Source organism: Chinchilla lanigera, unplaced genomic scaffold, assembly GCF_000276665.1.
Source record: "Chinchilla lanigera isolate Chin_1 unplaced genomic scaffold, ChiLan1.0 scaffold00030, whole genome shotgun sequence".
Lineage (NCBI taxonomy): Eukaryota > Metazoa > Chordata > Mammalia > Rodentia > Chinchillidae > Chinchilla > Chinchilla lanigera.
Genome location: NW_004955431.1, coordinates 16,323,932 through 16,349,651, shown reverse-complemented (window position 1 = coordinate 16,349,651; position 25,720 = coordinate 16,323,932). Strand labels below are relative to the sequence as shown.

General features: G+C 46.3%; 1 protein-coding gene and 1 long non-coding RNA gene across 2 annotated transcripts in view; one reads left to right on the top strand and one right to left on the bottom strand.

Annotated features, from left to right (window-relative positions):
* LOC102025713 (microtubule-associated tumor suppressor candidate 2) overlaps positions 1 to 25,720 on the top strand; it is a 75,646-nt gene that overhangs the window by 44,812 nt on the left and 5,114 nt on the right. The window contains exons 3-7 of the mRNA XM_005387754.2: positions 7,533 to 7,747; positions 15,205 to 15,310; positions 18,851 to 18,924; positions 22,689 to 22,787; positions 23,835 to 23,954. Coding sequence (XP_005387811.1) covers positions 7,533 to 7,747; positions 15,205 to 15,310; positions 18,851 to 18,924; positions 22,689 to 22,787; positions 23,835 to 23,954 — 614 coding nt within the window. The remainder of the gene's footprint in view (positions 1 to 7,532; positions 7,748 to 15,204; positions 15,311 to 18,850; positions 18,925 to 22,688; positions 22,788 to 23,834; positions 23,955 to 25,720) is intronic.
* On the bottom strand, positions 17,174 to 22,682 carry LOC102025492. Its single transcript, XR_261482.1, has 2 exons — positions 22,211 to 22,682; positions 17,174 to 18,421 (listed from the first exon to the last, which is right to left on the bottom strand). It is a non-coding gene; the product is annotated as an uncharacterized LOC102025492 (long non-coding RNA).

Genomic DNA, 25,720 nt, shown 5'->3' with positions numbered 1-25,720 from the left:
CTGGAATTGGTGCCCTTTACCTCAGTGCCCCACCCGCTTTTATGATCCAATATCTTCTGCAGACCCCGGCTTGCGACACAGGGTCATTGGGAGAATGCAGGGATCACCTCTCTCATCATATGTAATAGCAAGTGGGAATTGAGGATTGGAACTGTATGTTAAAAAAGTAATTACTCTGCCAGCTTATGAACAGCAAAACTGAGGCGTACATAGTATGTGATTTATTCAGGACAACAGCAGTGCAGTTCAGGGACAGTGCTAAGAAAAAAGGCAGTCATTACTGGTTCCCAGATAGTGTGTAAGGTCTATCAAGTACAAAGAGAATTATGCCCTCATACTATTTTGGGTTCAACAATATATTACAAATATCATTCCATGACACTGAAGAAAACTTAGTTTATCTTTTACTGATTACCTATATCCCATTGTGTATACACTTTAACCTACATGTATATTAGACTTATCATTATTTATTTAACCAGTCCCCTACTCTTTTTTTCCTGAAGTGAATTGTGCTGCAGGGATCATCCTTAACTACGTTTTTTGTGCATTTGTGAAACAACCGTGTTAAAAAGTATGTCATTTACTTTTTCACCAACATAACTGATTTGTTTTCATTCCTTTCTTTACCTTTTCATCTATTTCATTCCACTTATATAATCATTCTGGTCAACTTACTCCCTTAATTTTCTGCCGTCAAAGATACTGATACTAGAGGCTGGGCGTGGTGGTGTACGGCTGTAATCCCAGCACTCAGGTGGCTGAGGCAGGAGGATCACCATGAGTTTGAGGCCAGCCTGGGCTACAAAGCGAGCTGAAGACCAGCCTGAATTGCATAGCAAGACCTTGTCTCAAAAAGACAAAAAAAAAAAAAAAAAAAAAAAAAGATACTGATACTAGGTTATGATAGCTTTGCTCATACAAAATACAACTTGCCAAGCCAAGATAAATGATTTTATTACTTTCATTTCAGTTGTATGTGCTCAATATATCTCCAGTTAAAAACCAGGAGAAATTGCTGGTTGTGGTGGCATATGCCTAAAATCTCAGCTACTTTGGAGGCTAAGGTGAGAGGAGCTTTTTAGGAGGCTGAGGTTGGAGGTCTTGGGAGCCCAGCCTGGACAACATAATAAGACCCTGTCTCAAAATAAAAGGGCAGAGAATGTAGCTCAGTGATCCCTGGGTTCAGTCTCCAGTAACACACACACACACACACACACACACACACACACACACACACACCACATACACATTCAGAGAAAGAGAGAAAGAGAGAGAGAGAGAGAGAGAGAGAGAGGGAATTATTCTTAGGTTCTACATATATCCGTATGTCCATATGTGTTTATATGTGTGTGCAGTGGCTAGATTCTCACTTTTGTTTTATTGCTACCATATAGTTTCACCACTACTCTACAGAGTTTTAAAATATGGATATGGATTTTCCTTTTATGCAACATCTAAATGTGTCCTCTGATATATCTTCTCTGTCATTTTTTTCTTTACTTCCTTTTTTTTCTTTTTTCTTGGAATATAATTCTCATACCATACAGTTCCCTCATTTGAAGTATACAACTCAGTATATTCGCAAGTTGTGGAACTAATGCTACAATCTATTTTAAAACATTTTCCTCACCCTAAAAGGGGAGCCACACAATTCCTAGATGTTCCCATGCCTGTCGTTTACATTGTGGAAGATGGCTTTGCCCCAGGAGGCAGCTCGTCCAGTTCTGTCTCCACCACCAGCCCGTGGGGCACCAGTTTCCTCCCACCCTTATGTATATCAGAATATTTCATCTCTATCAGCTGTATAGACGACAAGTTATTTCTCACTCTGCTGTGAATACATTTAATTATGAGTGACATCAACCCTCTTTTCCTATTTTCTTGGCCATTTGTATGTTTTCTCTGAACTTTATGGTAGACTTTTTCTCAATGCGAGCAAACTTACTAGTATTGTGGCTTTATTTTACCCATCCACCAGTGTGACACATACAGGGCGAAAGTTGCTATGAGGTTAGTGCTTCCTGAATTACAGAAATCAAGCACACCTCGTGCAGCGCCCCCTGTACTCAGATATCCTGGGGGGCTCTCTCTCTGTGGCTGCCCCTTTTGGGAGTGGAGGGGCTCATGTATTTGTAGGGTGACTGTGCTTCTCCCCAGTGCAGACAGAATTCTTGCTCTTTTATTTGCATCAATAAGACTTTGTGTAATCCATCAATTTTTTTATATGTGTGGTACTGGGGATCAAACCCACAAGTACTTCACCGCTGAGATACACTGCCAACCCCCTTTAGTTTTTATTTTGAGACACAGTCTCATTAGGCTGACCTGGTGGGACTTGAATTTATAATCCTACTGCCTCAGCCTCTCCAAGTGCTGGGATTACAGGTGTGTGCCACTGCGGCCAACTCTGCCAATTATTATTTTTTAATTGACATTCCAAGGCCTTTGTTCTGTGAAAGTCCCATCAACCCAGAATAAAGATGTGTACGCCTCTTACCAGTCTATGGATCCTGGCCACTGCCTTTATTAGCCCAAGTCCCTGACACAATCCCTGATAACTTTCCTTAGTTGCAGGATCTTGGGAGAAGCTGGACACAGGGCCCAAGAACTGGGAGCAGGAATTTTCTCCCTGATGCCACCACACCTGGACCAATTGTGCCTGTCCCTTTTTGTTAATTTTGTTAACTGTGCCTATCCCTTTTGGAGGGACCAGAGCTACAAGTGACAAGAGGTAGGAGAGGACCCTGGGGTCTCACCCCACAACCTCACTACCGGGTACCACAAAACTCTGACCAAGTCTGCCTTTCAAACCAGTTTTTACTAGCAAGTCACCAAATGCTATCTTACTACCTGTGGTCATAAATGTCGTACCTCCCCAGCCCTTTGGTCCCTAGATATACCTCTGCTACCTGAACCAGGTATGGGGATAATAAAGATACTCGTGGGGTATACCCAACATATTTGACCCCCAGAGTGAGTACTTCTCACATCTCTCCTGTGTATCACAAAATTATTTTCAGTATCACCATGAATCAACAAGCAGTAGTACGTCTTATTTTCCTGATTCGCTATCTAACCAACTAGACAAAGAGAAAATTATAGTTTAAAGATGTTATTCAAATTTGTGATTACTTAGTCAAAAAGAAGATGGCACCACTTCTGTGATATTCCTACCAAACATGCACAATTAGGATTTAGTAAGGAGAAATCATCAGACATGAGAAACTGAGAGACATTCTATAAAACGCCAGGCCTTCAAAAGTATCAAGGTTCTGAAAGCTAAAGAGAGACTGATGAAATGTCTCAGATGGAAGAGGACCCAGGAAACAGGACAGCTAGAGGAAATCTGTGATTTAGAACTGGGTTCATTTCCTACAAAGGACATTATTGGAACAATTGATGAATCTTAAATAGAGCTGACTATGGGATGGCACTATTGTATTAACATTTATTTCCTCCCTTTGATGACTGTTTTATGATTAAGCAGGAGAAATGTTTGTGTTTGTAGAGAATACATACTATGGAATTCACGGTTAATGGAATGGCAGGTCAGCATCTTATTCTTTTATAATAATATCCTTGGACTGTACTTCCAAATGTTTATGTGTTTATAGTTTTATTGTTATGTGTTTATTTTTGTGACCCATCAAGGGGCCTCATGCGTGCTACCTTGCATGTATTTGTTCACAAGTAGACAAGTGCTCTACCTGGGAACTTTACTTCCAGCCCTGTGTTTTTATTTATGCACAAAGATTATTTTTAGAAACCTCCATAGTGGTTGTAATAACTGTTGAGAATGTAAACCAACAAAAGGCTTTTTTGGAGGGGAATTATTTTTTCACAATATTGCTTGGAATTCTTAGCAATGAATAGTAGTAAGTTGGCCTGGGCTTTGCTTTTAAATTCTTCATAGACAGGGTACCTCCTTATTACCCACATGTGCAGTAGACATCTACATCCATCCCTCTGCAGACTCTGATTATAGATCAGGATCCCCATTAAATGGTGGGACACAAGACAATGGGCACGCTGAAGCCCTGGGCTGAGGAGGCTTTTGGGAATAGCATTGGGCTCTTGGGCCACATTGCTTTTTCTATACCATTCACACAAAGGAAGGTACTAGTACAAAACCTGGCCAATCCACCATATGTTTCACCAGGGCAGGAATTTTCTTATACTATCTCTACTAAGTTCCTTTAGAACAGAATGTGACAAAGAAGCCCTTACATTAGCTGCCTCTGTAAGATAGGTACGTCTAAGTAGGGTGATCCAGGTGCTATCCAATGACCTCGGATGTATTTTCCTGATCAGAGCCATCATCCCATAGTGTAGATTAAAGCTAACCAGCACGTATATGTGCTTGCTTTATTTTAAAGTAAAAGACAATGTCTCCCTAGTGTGAATGCAGATCACAAAGCATGGGCACTTGGTCTTTGTGAAGTCAAATGCTGCATATGTGCACCTTTGTCTAGGTGTTTTTCCCCTTCTTGGAAGCCAGGTTGAGTGTAGGAAGAGATCTTTAGGATGAGCATGCTCCACTCTAGCCCATAGTGTGGGGTGGGTTGGGGGAAAACAGAACAGGCCTGTAGGAAGAGCTGAGCATGGAAGCAGTGGTGGCTGCTGTCCTTGTCTTGTGTCCTTCTGGCTGTGTGCACACTTGATGAAACCATGAGGTATTCACCCCTATGGTGAGATGTGACTACCTATGCCAAGGGGTATCAAGTCACTAATTGTTCTCCTACACTTCCTGACCAAGCTGGTGGAGAAGAATGGATTCCCCTGAGAATAGTGTCAGTAAAGCCTCAGGTCACCTGAAAGGAAACCTCATGTCCCATTTGGCATTTCAGCCAGGAGGGAAGAGCCTTGGATGGGGGTCCCTAACCCTGCCTCCAGTTCCATGCATGAGTACACAGCTGTCAAAGCCTAAAGGACATAAAAGTCACCCATGGACCTTCTTAGGTGAACATACTGTTATGGTTTGTGTCTAGATGTCCCCCAAAAGCCTCAATGCAATCATAGGGCTTTTTCAGAGGTAGGTGAATCTAGAGTGTGTGATACTGGGCTTAAGGGTATGTGATCAGTTCACTGATTAGTTTGGTACTGCCCTAATCCCAGAAGCAGAGATATAGTATAAAAAGTGCAGAAAGATGCTGTTAGGTCAGTTGTTGATTTTGCAGTCTTCTACCTGCCATGACCTGTTCTCCTCTGCAAGGCCACCCTACCCTGGAGCCAGCCCATTAGGCCTCTACAAACTGAGAGCTAAATAAACGTTTCCTCCCCTAACTTTGAACATCAGGTATTTTGTCTCAGCAATGACAAAAGTAACTAAGACAGAATTTGTACTGAGAGTGGATTGTTGCTGTGACTATACCTGACCGTGTGGTTTAAGAGACTGTGGGAATGACTTGTGGGAAGAGTTTGGAAAGGTTCAGAGATGCCCTCTGGAAAAAGTAGAGCTGGAATGTCTGAGGCTGTAATATATGGGAGATTCTGGTCAGAGCTCAGAGACCAGAAAGCTGGGAAAGACCAGGCTCAGGATGTTTCTGCTGGAGATAAGGACTGTGTTGGCTATTGGACTTCAAATGATGTTTGTAATGGTTTGGAAGCAAGTTTGTCTGCATTTTGCTCATGTCCAGATTTTACCTGAGACTGAGATTAAGGGTGACTGACTCATTAATCTTGTAGAAGAAATTTCAAGTTAGTCAAATGTCAAGGTGGTGGCATAGCTTCACCTCAACGTTTGGAGACTTTTAGCTAAATATATGTTGAGAATCAAGAGCAAAGAGCCCAGCAAAATGCTTAAAATGTTGTGAGTTTAACCAGCAAGGAAGTTCCACTAAAACCAAATATAGACTATAAATATAGAGCAGGGGAGATCTTGATTGCTGATAAGAAACAGCAGAATAGAAAAGCTGGTCTAAGGGCATCACAAGAAGCAGCAGGACTCCACCTTTTGCAGTCTCAGATTTACAAAAGTGAAAGATTTTGCTTTAAGAGGAAAGCTCCAGAGCACCATGTTCCAGGATGGTGGCAGCCTAGAGAATCTGTTCCTCAGAATTAGGTTCAGAATGCTCAGTGATCCAGGCCCTCAACCCCTATAGCCAAGAGAGAAGAAAGCCTAGCTATGGCTCTAGCTAATGGCAATCCTTGGCATCCATCCATGTGGCACTGGTTTTAGGTGCATGCAGAATGCAAGAATTGCAGGGTCAGGAAGGCTTCCACCCAGATTTCCGAAGGCCTGGGAGGCCAGGCAGTGTGTCCCTGAGAGGGCAGTGTGTGAAGCTGTGAGTGTGAAGCCAAAGCTGAAATGGATACCCCAGAAGTTTGAAGAAGCCAGGGACATGAGTCCTCTGAGGAAAACTGTAAGGAGGGAGCAGAGGAAACCCAAAGAAAAGCCATGGGAGCTACAACCACCAGCAGTGCTATAGGAGTAGAGCCACTCAAGCTCTTTGGAGTTCACATCTTGCCATAGATTGCCTCTGATGCTGCACATGGAACTACAAGACTTAATGTTTGTCTTCCTGGATTTTGGACTTGTTTTGGTCCCGTTGTTTTATGCCCCCGTTTGTAACTTTTGGAATGGAAATGTCTACCTTCTGCCACTGAATGTTAGAAGTGTTTAGCTTTCTTTTCATTTGTACAGTGGCTCACAGCTAAGAGTTTGCCTTAAATCTCAAAGGAGCCGTCAGACTTGGATTTTCAACAATGCTGAATCTATTAGGACTTTGGGAACTCTTGGAGATAGACAATGCTTTTTAATCCATGAGTGCATGAGTATTTGGGGGTCAAGGGGCAGAATATTATCATTTGTGTCTAGCTGTACCCCTAAACCTCATGTGGTCATAAGACTTTTTCGGAGGAGGCTGAATCTAGAGCGTGTGATGCTAGGATTAAGGGTGTATGATTAATTCAGTCATTGGACTGGTACCGCCCTAATCCCAGCAGCCTAGATAGAGTATAAAAGGGGCAGAAAATTGATGTTAAGGTAGGTTGCTGATTTTGCCTGTCTTCTGTCTGCCATGAACTGTTCTCCTGTGCAGAGCCATCCTGCCCTGGAGCCAGCCCATTAGGGACTGAAGTCTCTACAAACTGTGAGCTAATAAACCTTTCTTCCCTTAGCTTTGGGCATCAGGTATTTTGTCTCAGCAACAAGAAAAGTGAGTAAGACACATACATAGCATTTTGACTTTACAAAGATAAGTGCCCATGTGAGGAGCCTGGGGGCTCTACTTCTCCTAGGGTGCACCTGGACTCTGCATTTTTGATACTTGTGCTCCCTGGACGATCTGAGAAGCTACTCTACAGGCAGGTGCAAGGGCTTAGGAGTTAGAAATCCTACATGCACCTTCCCAGCTATTTCACCTCCTGGGCAACTCTTTGGCACTCCATGAGCTCCAGTCTTATTTCAATATCCAGAGTCCCTTATGAGAATCTGTTTACTAGGTACTTTGGATGTTAGCATGCTGCCTGGGTAGAATCCTTCCAGGCCCCTCCCCAGTGCGTTTATAAGCTCTTGTGCTCTCTGCCAGCCTTCAACACAGCCAAGTGCGAGAAGCTGCAGAAGGAGAAGGAGGACCTGGAGCGGCGGTTTGAGGAGGAGCTGAGGAGGATGGGATGGCAGCAGCAGGCTGAACTCCAGGAACTACAAGAACGGCTGCAGCTTCAATTTGAGGCAGAGATGGCACACCTGCAGGAGGAGCACCATGGTCAACTGCTGCAGGTCCGGTGTCAGCACCAGGAACAGGTCAGTTTGCGGTACAAGCATGGGCTCTGCTAGTGGGTGACACAGTGGCAGGTGGAAGGAACCCTGTCCTCTTCAGTGGGTGAGTTTGTGGTCCAGGTCTCACTCCGACTTCAGTTCTTCCTCTCACCCTTTTCACCACTCTTCCAGTAGCTCTGGCCTCCCTAGCTGTTTCTCAGGACTTCAGGGTTTGCTGTGCCTGGAATCCTCTCCCTCCAAACATTGCAGGCTTCTGCTCTCTCTTCCTTCCTGGGTTTTCTCCAGTATCATTTTCTCATCACTTCTCAGTGATCTTTCCTTATCTAAAATTATACTTCCTTCCCCTGTGACATGCACACACTTCCTGTCCCCTTGCCTGCTGTAGTGTTTCTTCAGCACTTGCTGCTTACCTGTATATACCATGAGGGCAGAGATGATAACAGGCAGACATATACTTAGCCCTGCTGCTGCGCCAGGCACTGCTTTCAGCTGTCCATCCATTGCCTCACTGAATCTTCAATCACCCTACCAGGTAGGTACCATTCTTATCTCCACTTTACAGGTGAGAAAACTGAGTCCATGTGGTTAAATAAGAATTGACAGAGCTCCTTATGGGAAAGCCAGTGTGGAATCCAATCTGGCTCCATAGTGCATGCTGCCAAGCACTGGCTTAGACCTGCCTGCCAAACTTCCTGCTTCATCTTCCTCCTGGAACTATGCCTGTGGAAGTTAGGCACAAAACATGTATTTGCTGAACGAAATAATGAATGCCGATCATTAACCTTAGCCCAGCAATTTTTCTGGGCTGGGAAACTGATCCAAGGAATAATGAGGGAATAATTCCCATGGGGTCTGTGAATGTGAAAGCAGGTATGAGCCAGATGTGCCCACCCCACAGCCAGATGCTGCTGCCCATTACTTCTGTAAGTGCTGATGAGAAACAGGCAGAGCAAACCAATCTGCTTCCACAAACTCTGTTCCTTTTATTTTTCTTCTCTCTAAATCCCCAAGCTCAGATGCCTGGGTTCCCCGCTTCTCACTGGTATGTTATTTTACAATCTGCCTGTGTTCAGGGTAAATTACCATTAATGAGCAGTGCTCTTTAAATCTCAGGATGGGGCTGCATGGCTCTTCATTATCACCAACCTTTGGGTTGACCTCCCTAGGCTGTTTCCAGTAATTATCCCAGATGGCAGTACCAGCAGCACATCCCCCTGCCCCAGAGACTTGTGAGTCCTAAGGCACATGGGACACATTTCAGCCTAATAATAAGTATCACAATAGTAATAAAGAGCCTCTTACTTTAGAGCATTTTACTTTACACAGCAAGCACCTCAGGTTAGTCATTCTCCCTAGAGGCTGATAAAAAGCAGATGCACCTGACTGCTTGAGGTGGCTTAGTCTCAGCAACTAGGACATAGAGGAGAAGATCACAGCTAAAGTTACCTGCTGGTGTTAAGAATAGAAACCAAAGCCCAAGCATCTCATCTCCCAAGTTCTCTACGTGTAACTGCTGGCAGCAGACATTGGTTCCTGCTGTAGTGTCCAGTCTGAGCTCCTTCATGTTCTCAAACCTGGTGCAAATACCACCTTGCACTGTGCTTCTGTATCCCTGGGCTATTCCTCTCCAGTGTACATAGAAAATATGTAACCTTTCTCAAAGACTTCCAGTCCAAAGGTCTGGGCCAGCGAAGAAGATGCCACAAGTGGGAGGTGGGCAGCAGGTCGGGGAACATCCCCTGGGTGAAGGTTCACAGAGTGACCCTCATTTCCAGCGCCACTGCCAAGTGGAGCTCCCGCAGTGGAGCACAGCTCCTGGCCAGGCGTCTCCAAGCCCTCTCTGTGCAGAGGCAGATTATCACCTGCATATTTTGTGAGGTCAGAGATGGTAACAGGCTGGGACGTGTGCTCTCGCCTCTTGGCTAAGCTGGGACACAACAGCCTGTGGCACATTTCAAATTCAGAGTCATTGGAAAGGAAAAAATCCCCTGACTTTTTCACTTGAGCATGAGTTCCATTAGCTATCTGTGTATGTTTTAAAGGCAGACTTATGAGAGCATTGGATTCTGCTCTTCTTGGTTTTCTATGGTCATTGGAGTCATCTATCTATTTATCCTCCTATGCAAACAATACACATTGAAAGCTCACTGTATGCACAGCACTGTGACAGGCTACTACAGGAGATACCAGGATTTATAAAATGTGGGCTTGCTTATTTCACAGAGGAAGTTCAGGGAACTATAACCCTGGGTGAGAAAGACAGATTGTTTAGGAATTGGGAGTCGACTTTCAGCTGTGAGGATAGGGAAAGTGCTGTGGTGGAAATAGCATCTGAATGCTTTGAGATAAACGGACCTTCTGATAGCAACCCCGTGGTTTGGAGAACCAGCCGTTCAAATCTGTGCCTGATTAGGGCCCTGGTTCTACTCCTCCTGCTGAGTGTTGGCCGATTCCCTATCCATCCACTTCTGCAGTACAGCATGCAGCGTATGGGGAAGAGGAGGAAATACACTCCACCCAGGACTCCGAGTGTCAGTTGCTGGAGAGATGCCCATTGGTCTGGTGGAGATCAGACTCAAGTGGAAACTGAAGTGGAGATTGATCGTGTGTGCTTTCAGCTGCTCCAGCCTGCATTCTCCACCTCTGGGTCTTCCTTCTCCTGGACAGTTACGCCGACAGTGCTAACCTCAACAGTTAGTGACATCGCTGTCTGTCTGGCCCCGCATCGTGACCCAAGTCCCCCATGGCCAGCAGCGTGATGTGTGGGCTGCTTTGGTTCTGACACATGGGATTGTGTGGGGTTTCAGGTACCAGGCTTTACTCAAACTGGGCCTTGCTCATAAAACAGGGTGACCTCTGACTTCCTACAGGACCTCTCTAGGGACAAATTCACCCAAATTCTTCTTCTTGCCTAGCTGTCTACTACCTCAAGGGGCAAGGGCTTTCTCCCTGTCCAGGGTCTCTGCTTTGGGAATATATGGGAATCGGCTGGAGCACCGACAGAACAGAACGCCCACACTGCCTGAATAAGAATTGCTCATTGGAGCAACAGGGTGGAGCCTAGCGCGGGACTGTTTTTATTTTTCTGTGTTTATTTACTTATTTTGTGGTACTGGAAATTGAACCCAGGAACTTGCTAGGCAAATGCTTTGTACTGAACCACACCCCACAAAAGTAGTTTTTGTTGTGTTTTATAGCAGGGTTCTCTCTGTTGCCCAGAGCAGCCTTAAACTCAGATCCTACTGCCTTAGCCTCCCAAGTTCTGGGTTATAGTCATGTGTGACCGTGCCCAGCAGGGCTGTTTCTCAGAGCTCCCCAGGTGGCTCTGGCATGCCCCCTGCCTGTATCCAGGGAGGTGCAGGACCTGGATCCTCAGCCCAGCAGGTGCTCCATGGAGGCTTGGACAGTTGGGCAGGATAGGTGGTGGTGGGGTGACCTTTGAGGATATGATAGAACTCTGGTATGATAGAACTTTTGTTTTAAAGTTATGATGATAAAGTTATTTAATCAAAATCAGCTGTCAATCTTTAGCAATCTACTGATGCCAGATTCCACGCATATCCATAATCAAAGCACACAAAACAGACTTGCACCATAAATGAGTGTACTTCTCTTTTCTTGCTCCAAGTGTAGTTGCATCACAGCCAAGCTTCCCATCTTCCTTTCTGAGCTGCCTTCAGTTGTCTCCCAAATATATGTAGCCAGTGAGCCTGGTATTCAAGGGCCAGGACTGAGAACTTTGTCCCCATCCCTCCAAGACCAAAATAGTTTGCTTATTCCACCAGCTCCCCTGAAGTCAGTTGCCAGGACCTCACAATCCTGGATACATGACAGATTCTGCCCTAGAATGTGAGCACAGATTCCTGCCCTTGGAGGGGTGCTCATCCTTTGGAATTTATTTTTGATTTTTCTCAGACCCAGGACATCCTTCCTACCCTTTCTTAAAGAAGTCATCCTTTTAGACCCAAAGGCAGGAGCAGCATCTCCATGGTCAGTCTGAATGCAGAGACACTTGGTCCATCATCCTGCATTAGGTCTCCTTCGCCTGCTGTCGTGCCCGCTCCCAGCCAGCACACAGTAGAAACTACATTCTCTCTGATCAGATGGAATCAGATCCCGGGGGGCCTCGCTATCCCACACCAGAGCTTCTTATGCCGGGAGGAGGCAGTGCAGGGCACAGGGAGTCTCTGTGGACACCGGTGGGCTGCAGAGAGGGCATGAGGCACATCCAGAATGGGATGAAGTTGGCCTGAGAGCCCTGGCATGGCTAATCATCTAGATAGTGTAACAGTGATGAAGTGAAGGAGGATTTCCTAGTTACTGGGGAAGGAAAGTCATTAGGAGGCAGTAAGCAAGAACCAGCTCCCTCTGTCTCATCTGGTACGGATACATGTCTGGGATGGGGGCAAATGGGAGTTTAATCTGGTTTGGGTTTAATGAGAGAAGGCAAGACATTACAGAGCACATGCTTCTTCATCCAGAATGTAAGTCTCCTCTAAGTGAATTACTAAAGCCCCGGATAATTGCATTTTGCAAATGGCTGAATGCAGTAAAGCCCGCAGCTCTGTTCTTCCCCATCTGAGGGGATGGTTTTCCACTGCTGTAATCAGCTCAGCTAAATAGCAAGCAGCAGCGGGAATGAAGTCATAGCCCAGCAAACAGCTGTTTTCCCAACCACTGAGACTGTTTGATGGGCAAAATCAGACTCCTCTGAGCCATCGCCCAGAATTCTGACTTAGTGTGGGAGTATGAAGGGTGGGCCAGTGGAGGGCGGACCAGTGGTACTTTAAGGGGGCCATAGCCAGGTTTCTGACAGCCACCGTAAGCCGGCCAGAGCCTGACAGTTATGTTTCTGATTTTGTAATCTATAATGCATTAAATCATCCTGTTTTTCTGGGCCAACTTGTCTAAATCTGTTCAAATGGCTTTCAGAAGGCTCCAATGTCTTCTCAGGCTGGAGATTCCTACTGGCTGCTTCATGACTTCATGACTGCTCCAGAAAGGAGCAAGGACCTGTAGGAGAAAAAGTCACAGAGATTAATACTCTTGACACAGAAGAGGATGGCCCACAGGAGACGGCATCCCTTCCTCACTGAGGGAACATTCTTTCAAAAATACAAGGAGGCATGAAACCTGAGTTACTGAAGATCAAGAATGATTATGTCCAACTTTTGGCTCATGGGCTTTCTTCGATTTCCTACCAAACATACTGGTCATTCCTCTAGTTCTGTGTGGGTTTTTTAAGTTAAAATGTCAGTATTTCACTAATGGAGGTGGTGGTGGATATATCTTGCTCTTATATCATCCTTAATATGGTGGGAATGGAATTCCATCACCACTAAATGTCTCCAGCAAGCTGGAAGAACACGCATGTTAGCCACAAACGTGCTATAGTATTACCACCGGGCACATGTTATACCTCCAGGGACCGTTCTGTGACTTAGCCCTTCCTCTGTTTCTCTTTTCGGAACCCTCCCATGGTAAGTTATGTGAGAGCCCATAAATGGAAACCATGCCAAGGACTGACGAAAGGTGTTTCGCTGTACTGATCTGTGTAACATACCTCCAGAAAACATGCACATACTTGATTCTAAACATGCATGCTATGTGTTTAACTTACATCCGTAATGGAGCAGAAAGAAAGGACATTTCCTTTTCCTTTTTTTAAAATAGTGATTTATGTTTCCAACAGATGAAAGGCTTTGGACAAAGATTCCATTAAAACCTCATATAAAGGTAATTGGACAGTTAAACACTGTTGTAATGAACCTTTTTGATGAGCGGATTCATAACGCTGAATCTCAGGTGAAACACTGTTTAATCAAGAATGTCAAATAAGTAAAAATGAATCACTGTATACCGATCCATGTTTACAGTGTCCTGAGTAGTACTGTGGGCTCTATTTTGTTTTTTTCCAATACTTTTCCTATTTTAAAGATTGAAGAGCTCATTGTAAGGGAGAGAAGCTAGGGAGATTTCTCCATGAAATTATACGTGTGTCAATGAGCCCTTATAGAGAGGCCTTCTTCCCTTAGATCACAGAAGAAATTATGCAAATTATCCCCAAAGCCATGAAGCACCCTTGGAAGTGGCTGAATATTACAAGCTAGAAGCAACAGGTTTCTAACCAGTCTACACAGCTTTAGGACCTGGTTGCAATGTGTAGATCTATGTTTATCAAATGTCAGGTTTTGACACATTCATAGGTTCTATAATAAATGTAGTAGACGGTAGCTAGCAAAAGTAAAATAAAATAAAATTGTAAAGCCAGATTATTGCAAGTGAGAAGGGTAAGTATTTTTGTGCAACTGGGGTTTCAGCTGTGGGAGTGTGCATGAATGCATGTGTGTACGTATCTGTGTATACATACACTGTATTACCACGTACAATGGAATATTTTACAATGGGTCATTGACCAAGATTTGAGATAAACATTGTATCATGTGCCATATCTAAGAGAGGTTGGCTATAGAGAAGAGAGGTTGTTTTATGCAATTACTTCAAGCATCACACATTTGAAATTAAGCAACACAGTAGCTACAGTAGCAAAAACAATAACCATGATAGTCAGGAGGAGATGGGGGAAGGTAGGTGGAGGAATCAAGAAGTATCTAAATAAAAGGTCCAGGACTGGTTGTACCACTTGTGATTAAACTCCTGAAATGTACCTTTAGCCAGGGAATCAGAAGCCCTTTGCAGGAGCAGCAGAAGAGAAGAGAAGTTCAAAGTGTACTCTAGGGCCCAGTTTATGCTTCAGAATCTGCAGCAGTGAGTACATGCACCTTTCCCAGCCTCATCCAGGTATACATGGGAGGATGCTGAAATGTTACTGACCTTTCCTGGATGGAGTCTGGGGGAGCACAGTGGTGTGTTTGATAGAGCTTCACCTTTGAGATAAGACAGACCTGGGTACCACCGCCAGCTCTGCTGTTTACTCAACCTTTAAAATTCTATAAGCCTCAGTTTCCTCACGTCTAAGCTGAGCATAAAATACCTAGCTCATGCGGTTACTCAGAGGGTTGAGTAGGCAATAGTATGGAGCACAGGGATTTTTAGTTCCTTCACTGACCTGGTGTAGTATGCTCCCACCTGCCACTGGAAAACACAGGAAATAGGCCATCTCATAGGGAGAACTCTTTCTTTCCCTTCTGCACGTTGCTTCACAGAGTGACTGCTGTAAGGAGAAAGGATAGAAGTGGAAAGAAAGATGGAATGGTTCAGTGGCCAGGCCAGGGCTCAGAGAGGTGGCGGGGACAGCCGTTCCTGGGTAGCGATGTCCCATGACTCCAGAGACTGCTACCACACTAGCGTGTCATGACCCTGCCTTGGTACCAGGTCAGGATCGCTGTCACTTCTGCTTGACAGTCGGGGCCACTGACTTTTCCTTTTATTGAACTGCACCTGTCTTCTCCAAGCAGCAAGGATATTGCTGACAACAACTCCCAGTTCTCTGGATAACGAGTAACTGTGACTCTCCTCAGGTTGAAGATATCACCGCCAGTCATGAGGCCGCACTCCTGGAGATGGAGAATAACCACACAGTTGCCATCGCAATCCTGCAGGATGACCATGACCGCAAAGTCCAAGGTAGCTACCAGCCTGTGTGCAGCAGGCAGAAGCTGCCACACAAGCTGAACGCTTCCTGCTACAGAGCAAGGAAGCTGCTCTCCTTTGATCCTTTCTTGTGCCTCTTTTCTGTTTGTGTCTAAGAAAAGAATAAATGGAAATTAAGAATTCAGGTAGGACTGGGGATAAAGCACTTGCCTAGCTTACATTAGGCCCAAGGTTGTACCCCCAGCCTTGGGGAAAAAAAAAAAAGATTCAGGTAGCTACAAAATTCTTCTCCTCCAAAGCAGTTATTCTCATTCTTGCCTGAATATTGGAACCCCTTGAGAAGCTCTACCGGCCTCGGTTACACACCCAGGATTCTGACACAGTTGGTCTGAGCTGCACCAAGGGCATCCTGACTTTTTATAACTCCTTGGAGGATCCTATGGACCTAAACTTGAGGACCACTCTTCCAAAGTAGATGTAGACACTTCGTGCTTTGTCTTGTAATTTAGCCTTATAAACTAGACAGAAACTATAGAAGCTCCAGTCTTGGAGCTCTTCTCATATTTGTGGTGTTTTCTGGGCCCCAGCAGCATCAGCAGGGCTTGCACTCCTTGTCCACATTTACTGTGGATATACACAGTCTCCAGATCTTTCTTTCTATGTTTTTGTTACTGAATTACCCTTGTGCTATGGCTTAGATGTGGGTTAGTTCCCAGGGGCTCATCTTTTTCCCAGGAGAGCAAGAAATGTGGTGGGACCTCTAAGAGGTGGGGTCTGGTGAGACATCCTTAGGTCATGATGGTCCTAGAAAGGAATGCATGACCCTAGTCTGTCTGGCTTCCTGTTTGGTGATTTGATGTAACTTCTTGTATGGGTACTGTGTTAGTCAGCTTGCCATTGCAATACCAAAATATCTGAAGTAACCAACTTGTGAAGAGGAAAGGTTTATTTGGGCTTACAGCTTTGGGAGTTCCAGTCCGTGATAGGTGAGTCTCATTGCCCTGAACCTGTGGCAAAGCAGCACATCGTGGCGGGATATGTTACAGAGCAAAGCCTCTCACCTCATGACCTGGAAGCAAAAGAGAGCAAGGAGGAGGCCAGGCTCTCTGCTCAGTGACCTAAGAGCCTCTACCAGGCCCTGCCTCTTAAAAGTTTCCACCGTCTCTCAGTAACACTACACTAGGGACCACGCCGTTAGCCCATGGGCCTTTGAGGGGCATTGAATATCCAAGTTGGAGCAGCTGTCACGTGAAGCCTTCGCTAGAGCTGAGCTGAGCTGATGTGAGTACGGTGCCTGTGAAACTCCAAAACTGTGTGCTAAGTATGCCTCTTTTCTTTATAAACTTAGCCTCCCGTAGATGCTTTGTTATAGTAACAAAACAGACTAATACACTTCAGGTACTTAGGGCTTTGTGTAAATCAGTAGCATCAATGGTACTAAATTCTACTACGGTTATCCTTCGTGAAGAAGATGCTTTTTACTTTTTCCTGTGCACTCATATTAATATGTGAAATTTATGTTAATTTCCCCTTCCTGTATTCTCTCCTCCATCAGCTGGTTGTTAAAGAATATATTTAAAAAACAGTGAGATTTAGCAATCAATTAATAAATTTTTTTAAATCTGACAATTAACATCAAAGGTTTTTTATTATTTTAAAACTGTTCTTTGCAAAGAACCAATGCCCATATTATAGCTTCCCTCAAGCACCAGTCCATCACCTCTGGGAACTATTAGTAAGGACAACGTCCCAGTACAGGTAAGAGAGAATAATTTCTTAAGAACTAGTTAAATGTGTTATCTGTATCCTTGGATTACTGGTCCCCACCCTTAGCTACACATTGGAACTATAGGGAGAGTTAGGAGAAAAGTAAAGAAAAAAATGTGTAGATCCCACTTCAGAGATTCCAGTTTAATTACGCTAGGGGACAGCCCAGGCATCAGAAGTTTTAAAAATTCCCCAGGTGGTTCTAATAGGCAGAAAAATTTGAGAACCATTGTTTTAGAGGACAGTATTAAGACAGAAGGGAGTGTCATGATCTTGAAATAAAGAAATACATCACGGGGACACAGATATTGTATAATAAGCAATGCCTTATATCATCTTCGGACTAGATATTGGCTTTTCTTTTCCCCTGGGTTATGGGGTCATCTGAAAATGCTCATTACTGCACTGTAGGAACTTGGTCTCAGGAAAGGGAATACGAATGCAAATGGTATAATCAGCCATGGCCTTGCCTTTTGCTTCAGGATTTTCATGTAAACAGGTATGGTAGATTATTTTTTCTGACAAATGAAATCTTACTTAGGCAGCACATATAAGGTCTTTGAATTATTTATAATGTCAAGACAGTGTGGTTTTAAGAGCTGGTGTAATAAGAGCTTAAAAAATTCATTACCATGGTCAGGAAGATGCTCTCAGTGTCTGTTAAAACTAATCATATAGACTGAGGCAGGTAGACCAGAAGCCATTTGGTTTTATGTCAATGAAATCAACACAGACTTTTCTTCCACGTGTAAATTTCAGCTCTGACAACTAGAATTTTCAGCAGCCTTTCCACCATTAGTTAAAAGATTTGGGTCAATGAAAACCACAAAGTTTTTCCTAATTGCATCTCTTGCCAGACAAAATGGTAATTGTTGTGCTGAAGCACTCTCCTATTTTCAGCATATGATCTGGGCTGATTAATGAGACCTTTTCTCTCTCCAGTTATAACATGAAAACAAATTGCTTAGGTAGCCAGAATGAGATGGGCTTCACCAAGCTAATACGGCTCTTCTCAACCAGAAGAAAACAGAATCCATTTGCTTAATAACTGCTACATGACATTTCTTTCTGCCTAACTTGCAAACTATTGCTGTGGTGACACTTCACAGAACAATATTGTCCCCAGCCCTCCGAGAGGAACCAGTCCAATTAGTCCTTCCTTCTGAGTGTCTTCACAACACATCTTCGCTCCGGAAAACCCTAGCAAGCTGTAGTTCTCAGAGTGTGGTCCAGAGGCCGCCGAGGTGTCCTTGTAGACACAGCACCAGTCCCATGTGCCCATCCATTATCTTGCAGTGTGGCCCATTGCACACCCACTCTCCTCAGTAAGCTCTTTCCTCAGCTCCAGATGGCTGCTTCACGCTGGGAATACAAGTCCTGGGAGGGGAAGAATGGGCACTGGACATCAGTTAATTGTTTTTGCTTTTAGGAAAAATAGGAAAATCAATGGGTGCTGTGAGCAAAGGACCTAAGGGGGAGGGGGGTACAGCAGGATGCAGAATTGTACATGTGTGTGTGTGTGAGCATGCGGTGTGTGCCTGTGTGTTCTGTTGGCCTCCCTCCTTAACTTCTTTCTTCTTCCATTTTCTCTTCCTTTCCCTTAGTCCGTTTCCTTTCTTACTCTCTCCTAAGTCACAACCTGGCCATCAGATACCGTTTCAAACTATCAGGGGAGTCTCTTGAGCTTTGAATCTGCTCTAACCAGCACAATTTATTTAGCTAAAGTCACTAATGTTATTCTGTCAAAAGAGTCTTGCTTTATCCTTTTCAGAAGACCAGCCTAACCCTCTCGTGTCTTCTTTCCAGAACTGGTGTCTACCCATGAACTTGAAAAGAAAGAATTGGAAGAAAATTTTGAAAAACTGAGGCTGTCGTTACAGGTTAGCTTTTCTTTAGTTTTCTTAAGGGATATCATTAATCCTGCTCACAAAGGTGTATCCAGCACCTACTGTATACCAGATCCTGAACAAAACACTGAAATACAGAGGCAGATAAGACATATGCTTGGCCCTTTAGGAATTGGCTGGCTACTCAGAGAGCTGTGCCACAAATAGCAGCAGACAGCAACAAAAGGTGACAGACACTTGGATCAAATGGAGAATACAGCTGAGGCACTGCAGAAGTTCAGGGCGCTTACTCAGCATTTGATCTGACCGAAGGTATGTGCATAGTCATTGGGCTGTGCTTGTAGAAAGGGGAGGATGTGGGGCAGATAAGAGTGTAGCAGGGGAACCGTTCAAGGAAAGTTGTGAAGTCAGAATGCGTATACCGCACTTTAGAAGCATTAGAAGTAGATGAGATGAAAAATACCCTCAGTGCCTCTCACTGCTGCCTAAAGAAAATGTTGGTCTCAGATGCTACAAGAGCTGCCCTGCTTCCCACTGGTCTCTTAAGAGGAGAATGCAAGGTCTCCTGGGTTGCATGTTCTCCAGAAACCCAGATCTGCTATTCTGGGAAAGCCACTGATGGTCCCCAACCTACAAGGGTGAGGTGGGTGGGCCAGTTTCATTTCCAAGTACAGAAATTCTGATCATATCCAGTTGTTTATTAAATATGAGAGACAGTGATATTTGGAAGTTGTGGTAAACAATTCCCACAACCACAGACTCTAGGAAGGAATCTTGCTTCAGCATGTATCAGCATGTGACACACGGAGGTGCCCTGCCAGAGAAGAATCCAGAAGTGTGGCACTACCCGTATCACAGCCACGAGTGTGCTGTTCAGAAACTTTAGGGATTGGGAGGGTAGCTCAGTAGCACAGAGCTTGCCTAACATCCCTGAGGCCCTGGAGCCAATCCCCAGAAAGGAAAAAAAAAATCATTTCATCACTGAGTCTTCATTGTGCTACTAGCATCAGTGACCATGAGTTCTGCATGTTTTATTTATTTATTTTTTGGTTTTGGTTTTTTTCTTCAGTACCGGGAACCAAACTCACGACCTTGCACTTGCCAGGCAGGCGCTTTGCCGCTGAGCTAAATCCCCAGCCCCTTCTGCATGTTTTAATTGTAACTCTCCACCCAGCAGAATCCATTGGGGCTGGAGACTCTTGGGTGGAGCAGGGCGGACTCGCTTAAGTCAGCTTCCTTGGGCTACCAGCAGCTGGAAGAAATAGCTAGTTTGGGTGCACAGAGATTTGAGCTTGGCATTTAAACCCATGCTGTGCCTGCTCTCTCTAACTGTGAGATCTTGGACAGCTACAGAGGCTCTATAAACTTTGGTTCACTCACTCTTGAAATGGGGATGATAACAGTGCTTTTCTCAAGGAAGAGCAGGTTAAGAGAAAGAAGGTCTCAAAAGTAAATGGCACTCAGGTGGGGTGGCACATCACTGTCACCCCAGCCACTTGGGAGACCCAGGCAGACAGATAACAAGTTTGGGGCCAGCCTGGCAACTTAGTGAGATCCTGTCCCAAACTTAAAAATAAAAAGGGCTGGGGCTTTAGCTCAGCAGTAGGGCACCCCTGGGTATAATCCCAGTACCAAAGAAAGAAAAGAAAAGAAGAGGGGAGGAGAGGGGAAGGGGGGAGGAAAAGGGGGGAGGGGAGAGTGAAAGGGGGAGGGGAGGGAAAGGAGAGGGGGAGGGAAGGGAAAAAGCAAAGCAAGGCAAAGTGAGGCGAGGAAAGAACGCAAGCAGCTGAAGGCAATAGCACTGGTTGGCTTGTGGAAAATACTAATAAGTCCAAGTGTCAGCCATTGCTATTGTAATAGCTACGAGCATTGTTACATTTATGATTATTGTTATTATGATACTGCCGTTTGTTGATTCCTGAATGGCCTATACCAGGTGTGGCCACCAGCTGGGTCTTTGTGCCCCTTAGCCTAACGTAAAGTAGCCATCGAAGTTGAAAAACAATCTGTGCTGTCTGACTGCAGCAGCGCCTTTCTGTCCCTGTGGGTTTGTTGTGAATAATAGCAAACAAGGCAAGAAAATCCCAGCTTGCTATTTTAGAGCTATCCTGGGGAGTAACTGCCTGATGAGAGTTTTGTTGCTTGCTTTTCAGTGGTGCAGAGGGGGTTTCAAAGACACATTTCCTTGGGCACTCAGGAAGTGTGGTGTGGGAGCCAGGTAGTGACAAGGCATTTTTATAGTCACAGTGTGGAACGTAACTGCGGAGTGCTACGGACCTGAGTGTGGCCCGGTGGGGCTGCCCTGGGCCATGATTTCTAGACTCCTGTGCGTACACACTCCCAGTGACAATTCTACTGCTCTGATTTACCAGCACTTGCACTGAGAGGTGCTGTGGGGAATGTTAGTTCTTAAAAATGAAATGGAAGTCACTGGGAGAAGAAGAGAAAGGAAACAGTTAGGGAAGGGAGCCCGCCCTGGGAGGTTTGCGAACCAGAAGCCTCTGCCGTGATGAAGGAAGACAGCAGCAGCCGGCCTTCAGGGGCCACAGGGATGCTGCGCAGAGCTGTAGAACTGACAGTGCCCTGCTTCTGCTGTCTGGCAGGATGAGGCCAGTTCTCCTCCCAGAAGAGTCCGCAGGACGCCCTAGTCCCTGTGTTTTAGCGTTACAGACATGGAGTGGTGGGGTGGAGGGCCTTGGACGCTCAGGGTGGGTAGGCACAGGACTGAGGCTCTCCTCAGGCCTCAAGACAAAGCTGCCAGCCGGTGCCCTGCATTCGCTGTGGTAATGAGAACCATGGCTGAGGCGAGGAGGGGAGTCCCTGCAGCAGGGAAGGGGCTGGACGCCTCCTCAGAAAGGATCTGCCGTCCTTCAAAACACACACAGCTGTTCCACTGAGGAGTATGCTGGGGATCAGGAGTGTCCGTCTAGTGGGGAAGGTCTAGGGTCTAAACAGAGAGGAGGTGACCAGTGGCCCTGCTCTTGTGGTAGCTCGTATCAGGGACGTGCTACCCAGCTCTGAGGCCAGGAAGGCAGACTGGGGGCCAGGAATGAACAGGAGTGCGCGGGAGCTGGCGGAGGAAGGCACCGCTAACAGGGAATCTGGGATGTGGGATGGGAGATGTGTGAACCTAGGCCAGCCTGGTCACTGTGGTGAAGAACACACACAGCTGCCCCTGGGGCACCTGGAGGTGTTACAGGTAGCAGAAGGACAGGTTCGAGTCTGCACTTCAGAAAGAGCCTGACTCTTTCCTGAAGGCAAAGGGCAGTCATGCGGTGCTGGTAGGAGGCCAGGAAGGAGCCAGTGGAGAGAATCATACCCAGAAAGGCAGCCAGGAAGAGAAGCAGAGGCCGTGGGTTCCAGGGACGGGCAGGACTGATCGCTGACTCATTTGCTTTGGTGCTGGTGATAGACAGGCCTCAGAGAAAGAAGTCCGGGCTGATGTGAAGGCTTCTGGCTTATGCTTTATAACTGAGAACAATTCTTCTTGTGGTAGAGGAGCTGTGGCCCTTGTAAAATCAGGACTGGCTGCCCTGTGGATGCCTCGCGCTACAGGCTGCATCTGGAATAGCAGACATTACATGTCCTCTGATCACAAGCCTAAGAATTCATTTTACGTTTTGTGTCTCTTCTGGTCAAATCACCAAGAAGGGCCAGCGGTGGTGTCTTCCTCCATCTCCTGGACATGGGACGTGGGGCTCCCCCTTGGACCTGTCTTTGTTGGGGGAGGTAGCCTCGCAGATTACAGTGTCCTTCCTTAGTGGCCCACTCTGGCCGTCTTGTGTCATTCCTTGCAGGACCAGGTGGACACGCTGACCTTCCAGAGCCAGTCTCTGCGGGACCGAGCGCGGCGCTTTGAGGAGGCCCTGAGGGAAAACACAGAGGAGCAGCTGGAGGTAGTCACAGCTCTCAGGGCTGTCTGCACCACAAGGCCCTTGGCCCCCTCCTCACCCCTGCCCATGGACAAGGCGTTTGTGCTGACCTGCTGCAACGTGACAGCGGGCCACAGCCTCCCCCGGGTGTTCGAACAGTGCCTCTCAGCACCTCTCCCCTGTGACACACCGCGCTGTGGGTGTGTCTGTTCCGTACACCAAAGCCCACCATGCCCCCCACACAGGGTCCCTGGGATCCCATGACGTGCAGGCTCTGGAAACTTGTCATCCTGGCCAGGGTCGCCCTCAGTACTGTTCTCCCAGCTGCGCTTTAGGTTGGTACAGGACGGGAAACTAATAGGACAAGGAGAGCTTTTCCAGAAAAACTGGGAAAACTCCTTCCCTTTAATACAGTACTGCCGGGTAAAACACACAACACCCCCATTACATTTGAATTAAGGACAGACAAAGAGTTGAGGATAAGTATCTCCCACTGAAATACTTGCACTAAAAATAATTTTTAATGTTGTTTGTCTGATATCAAAATTGAATGGATATCCTGTGTTTTCGTGGATTACATCCATCAACACTATTTTACTATGCCTTTCTCTTCAGGGACTTTCTACTTTTTAAGCCAGTTTGCTCTTTTCATGTGCATGGGAGCAGGGCCTCTCCACGGGTGCAGGTGGGACCATGAGACCCCAGCTTCCTGGTGAATCACGTCATCTGAGAGAATGTTAGAAGCTTGTGCTGGGCTTCCTGTCTCGACGCCCTGAGCTCCCTCCTGGGGCGGGCTGGCACTGTCCAGCAATTCTGTCTTTCAGACTTCCCAGTGGACTGTGGCCATGCCTCGTTCCCCACTCCCCATCCTTGGGCTGGATTTGTAGGGGGCTCCAGTGCTAGCAGGGCTCCCTAGCCCGGCCGCCGTAAGCACCCTGTATCTCACTGGGGTAGAGATGTCCACTGGGTAGCTGGTTGCAGAAGGCCAGATTTAGCTGGATTCACAACATTGGACCACCCTTGGTTTTCCTGGGAACGCTATCAATAGTTGGTTACTTTCTGCCCCTGTAGGTAGCACTGGCTCCTTACCAGCACTTGGAAGAAGACATGAAGAGTTTGAAGCAGGTGTTAGAGATGAAGAATCAGCAGATACACCAGCAGGAAAAGAAGATTATTGAGCTGGAAAAGCTGGTGAGTCGGTCCGCTTGGTCAGGAGAACAGCCACTGTGATTTTCCCACTGTCGTCACTGACGTCATCACCGCTGATGGTGTTCCGTGAGCCCCGCCTCTTCCCTGACTCTTGCTTACACTGGAGCAGAGAATTCCATGGCTAAACCCCAAGGCCTCCCTCAGGAGGTGGGGCTCTGCTGAGGAATCTCACTGGTGGCCTCCTTTTGTCCAGCTCCGAGCTCCTCCCTTGACTGCCCGCCTCTCCTTTCCTCACTCTGGTTTCCTGCGGAAAGCGCCGTCCCCCACCCCTGAGAGGACGTGTGGTGAGCTGGAATGCGTCGCTCGTGTGTGCTGTGCCCTGAGTAAAGCCCTTGTTCTTTTCGACAGCTCTCGGGGCAGTAGGTGTATCTGTGTAGTCATGAGCCATTTCAGGGGCAAAGTGGAGGCCTGCAGAGGGAGACAAGTATTTCACCCACAGCTAGTAAGTGGCCGAGTGTTCCAGATCCTCCCAGGGCAGAAGGGGCAGGAGAGCTCTCTGGGGCCTCTTTTATAAGGGTACTAAGTCCAGTCATAAGGATACAGTCAGGTCCTAGGGACCTCACTTCTTAATACTGTCAGCTGGGGGTGAGGTGTCTACATTTTGGAAGGACGTGAACAAGCAGTTCATAACAAAGCCTTTGCTCTCATTGACCCCTCACCAGCCAACTAGCAGCCAAGGGCTCCCTTAGGGAAATAGAGCACCCCAGATCTCTCTCCCTAGGCTGAGGCTCAAGGCCCAGGCTGTCTCGAGTCTGAGAAGGGTGTCCAAAGTGAGGAGCAGAGATGCCTGCCGTCATATGAGTTGCACGCCCGTCTTCACTGCAAGGTGACCAACGGTCTAGATTGATGCTTATCTTTTTATTACTAGCGCTCTTTTTAAAGTAAACTCCTGCTGCTATAAAGGGAATTGTACAATTATAAAAAATTATACAGTGAGGTAAACAAAACTAAGAAAATTAAATCATATTCCTACCATGGTTAACACTTCTCAGAGCTGCTTCTTAGACACACACACACACACACACACACACACACGCACACACACCATTGCACTGTACAAGAGTTCTGTAGCCTACTTTCTTTCAGTTAACCAGCCTCTAACTTGTCATCTCAGGTCTCATTTTTAAAGTTCTCCATTTGGCTCTGGAACATCTTTTGCAGCTGGCTTTTCGAAGCCAGAAGCTGATCCAGGAGCACCTGTTGCCTTTGGTCCTCAAGCCCCCTCTCAGCTTAGCACTGTCTCTTCCCACAGACATCCCTAACTGCAGGAGTGCTTGTCAGGTAGCAGACAGACTACGGTGTTCTGTTACCAGCACCCTGGGTGAGGTGGGCCACCTGACACGTGACAGCAGCCCCAAACTTCCAGGCACCTGCCAGAGCCCACAGGGGACACACAGAAGAACCTGTCCCCTCCTGACTGGGCCTTGCAGTCTGCCTAGTGTGGGGACTTAAGAGCCACTGGATATCCTTCTTCTTAGGGCCAGACTATCAGCATTGGGCCACCCACATGCCCCTGGGCTTATCAGTCTCTTTTTACCCATATTCGGGTTTTACTACAGGCATGTGTGACTTCTCCCTGCCTTCCAGGCAAGTGAAACTACTTGCTCATTTCCCATTTCCTGGGAGCAAGGATGAGGGCCAGGAGGGGTCCCTTGCCAAAGATCAGGGACAGAGGCCAGCCCTGTGGCTCCAATTCCCAACCCCTAATCATGGGTAAGTGGCAGTTTTTCTTAAAAGATTAACTGTAT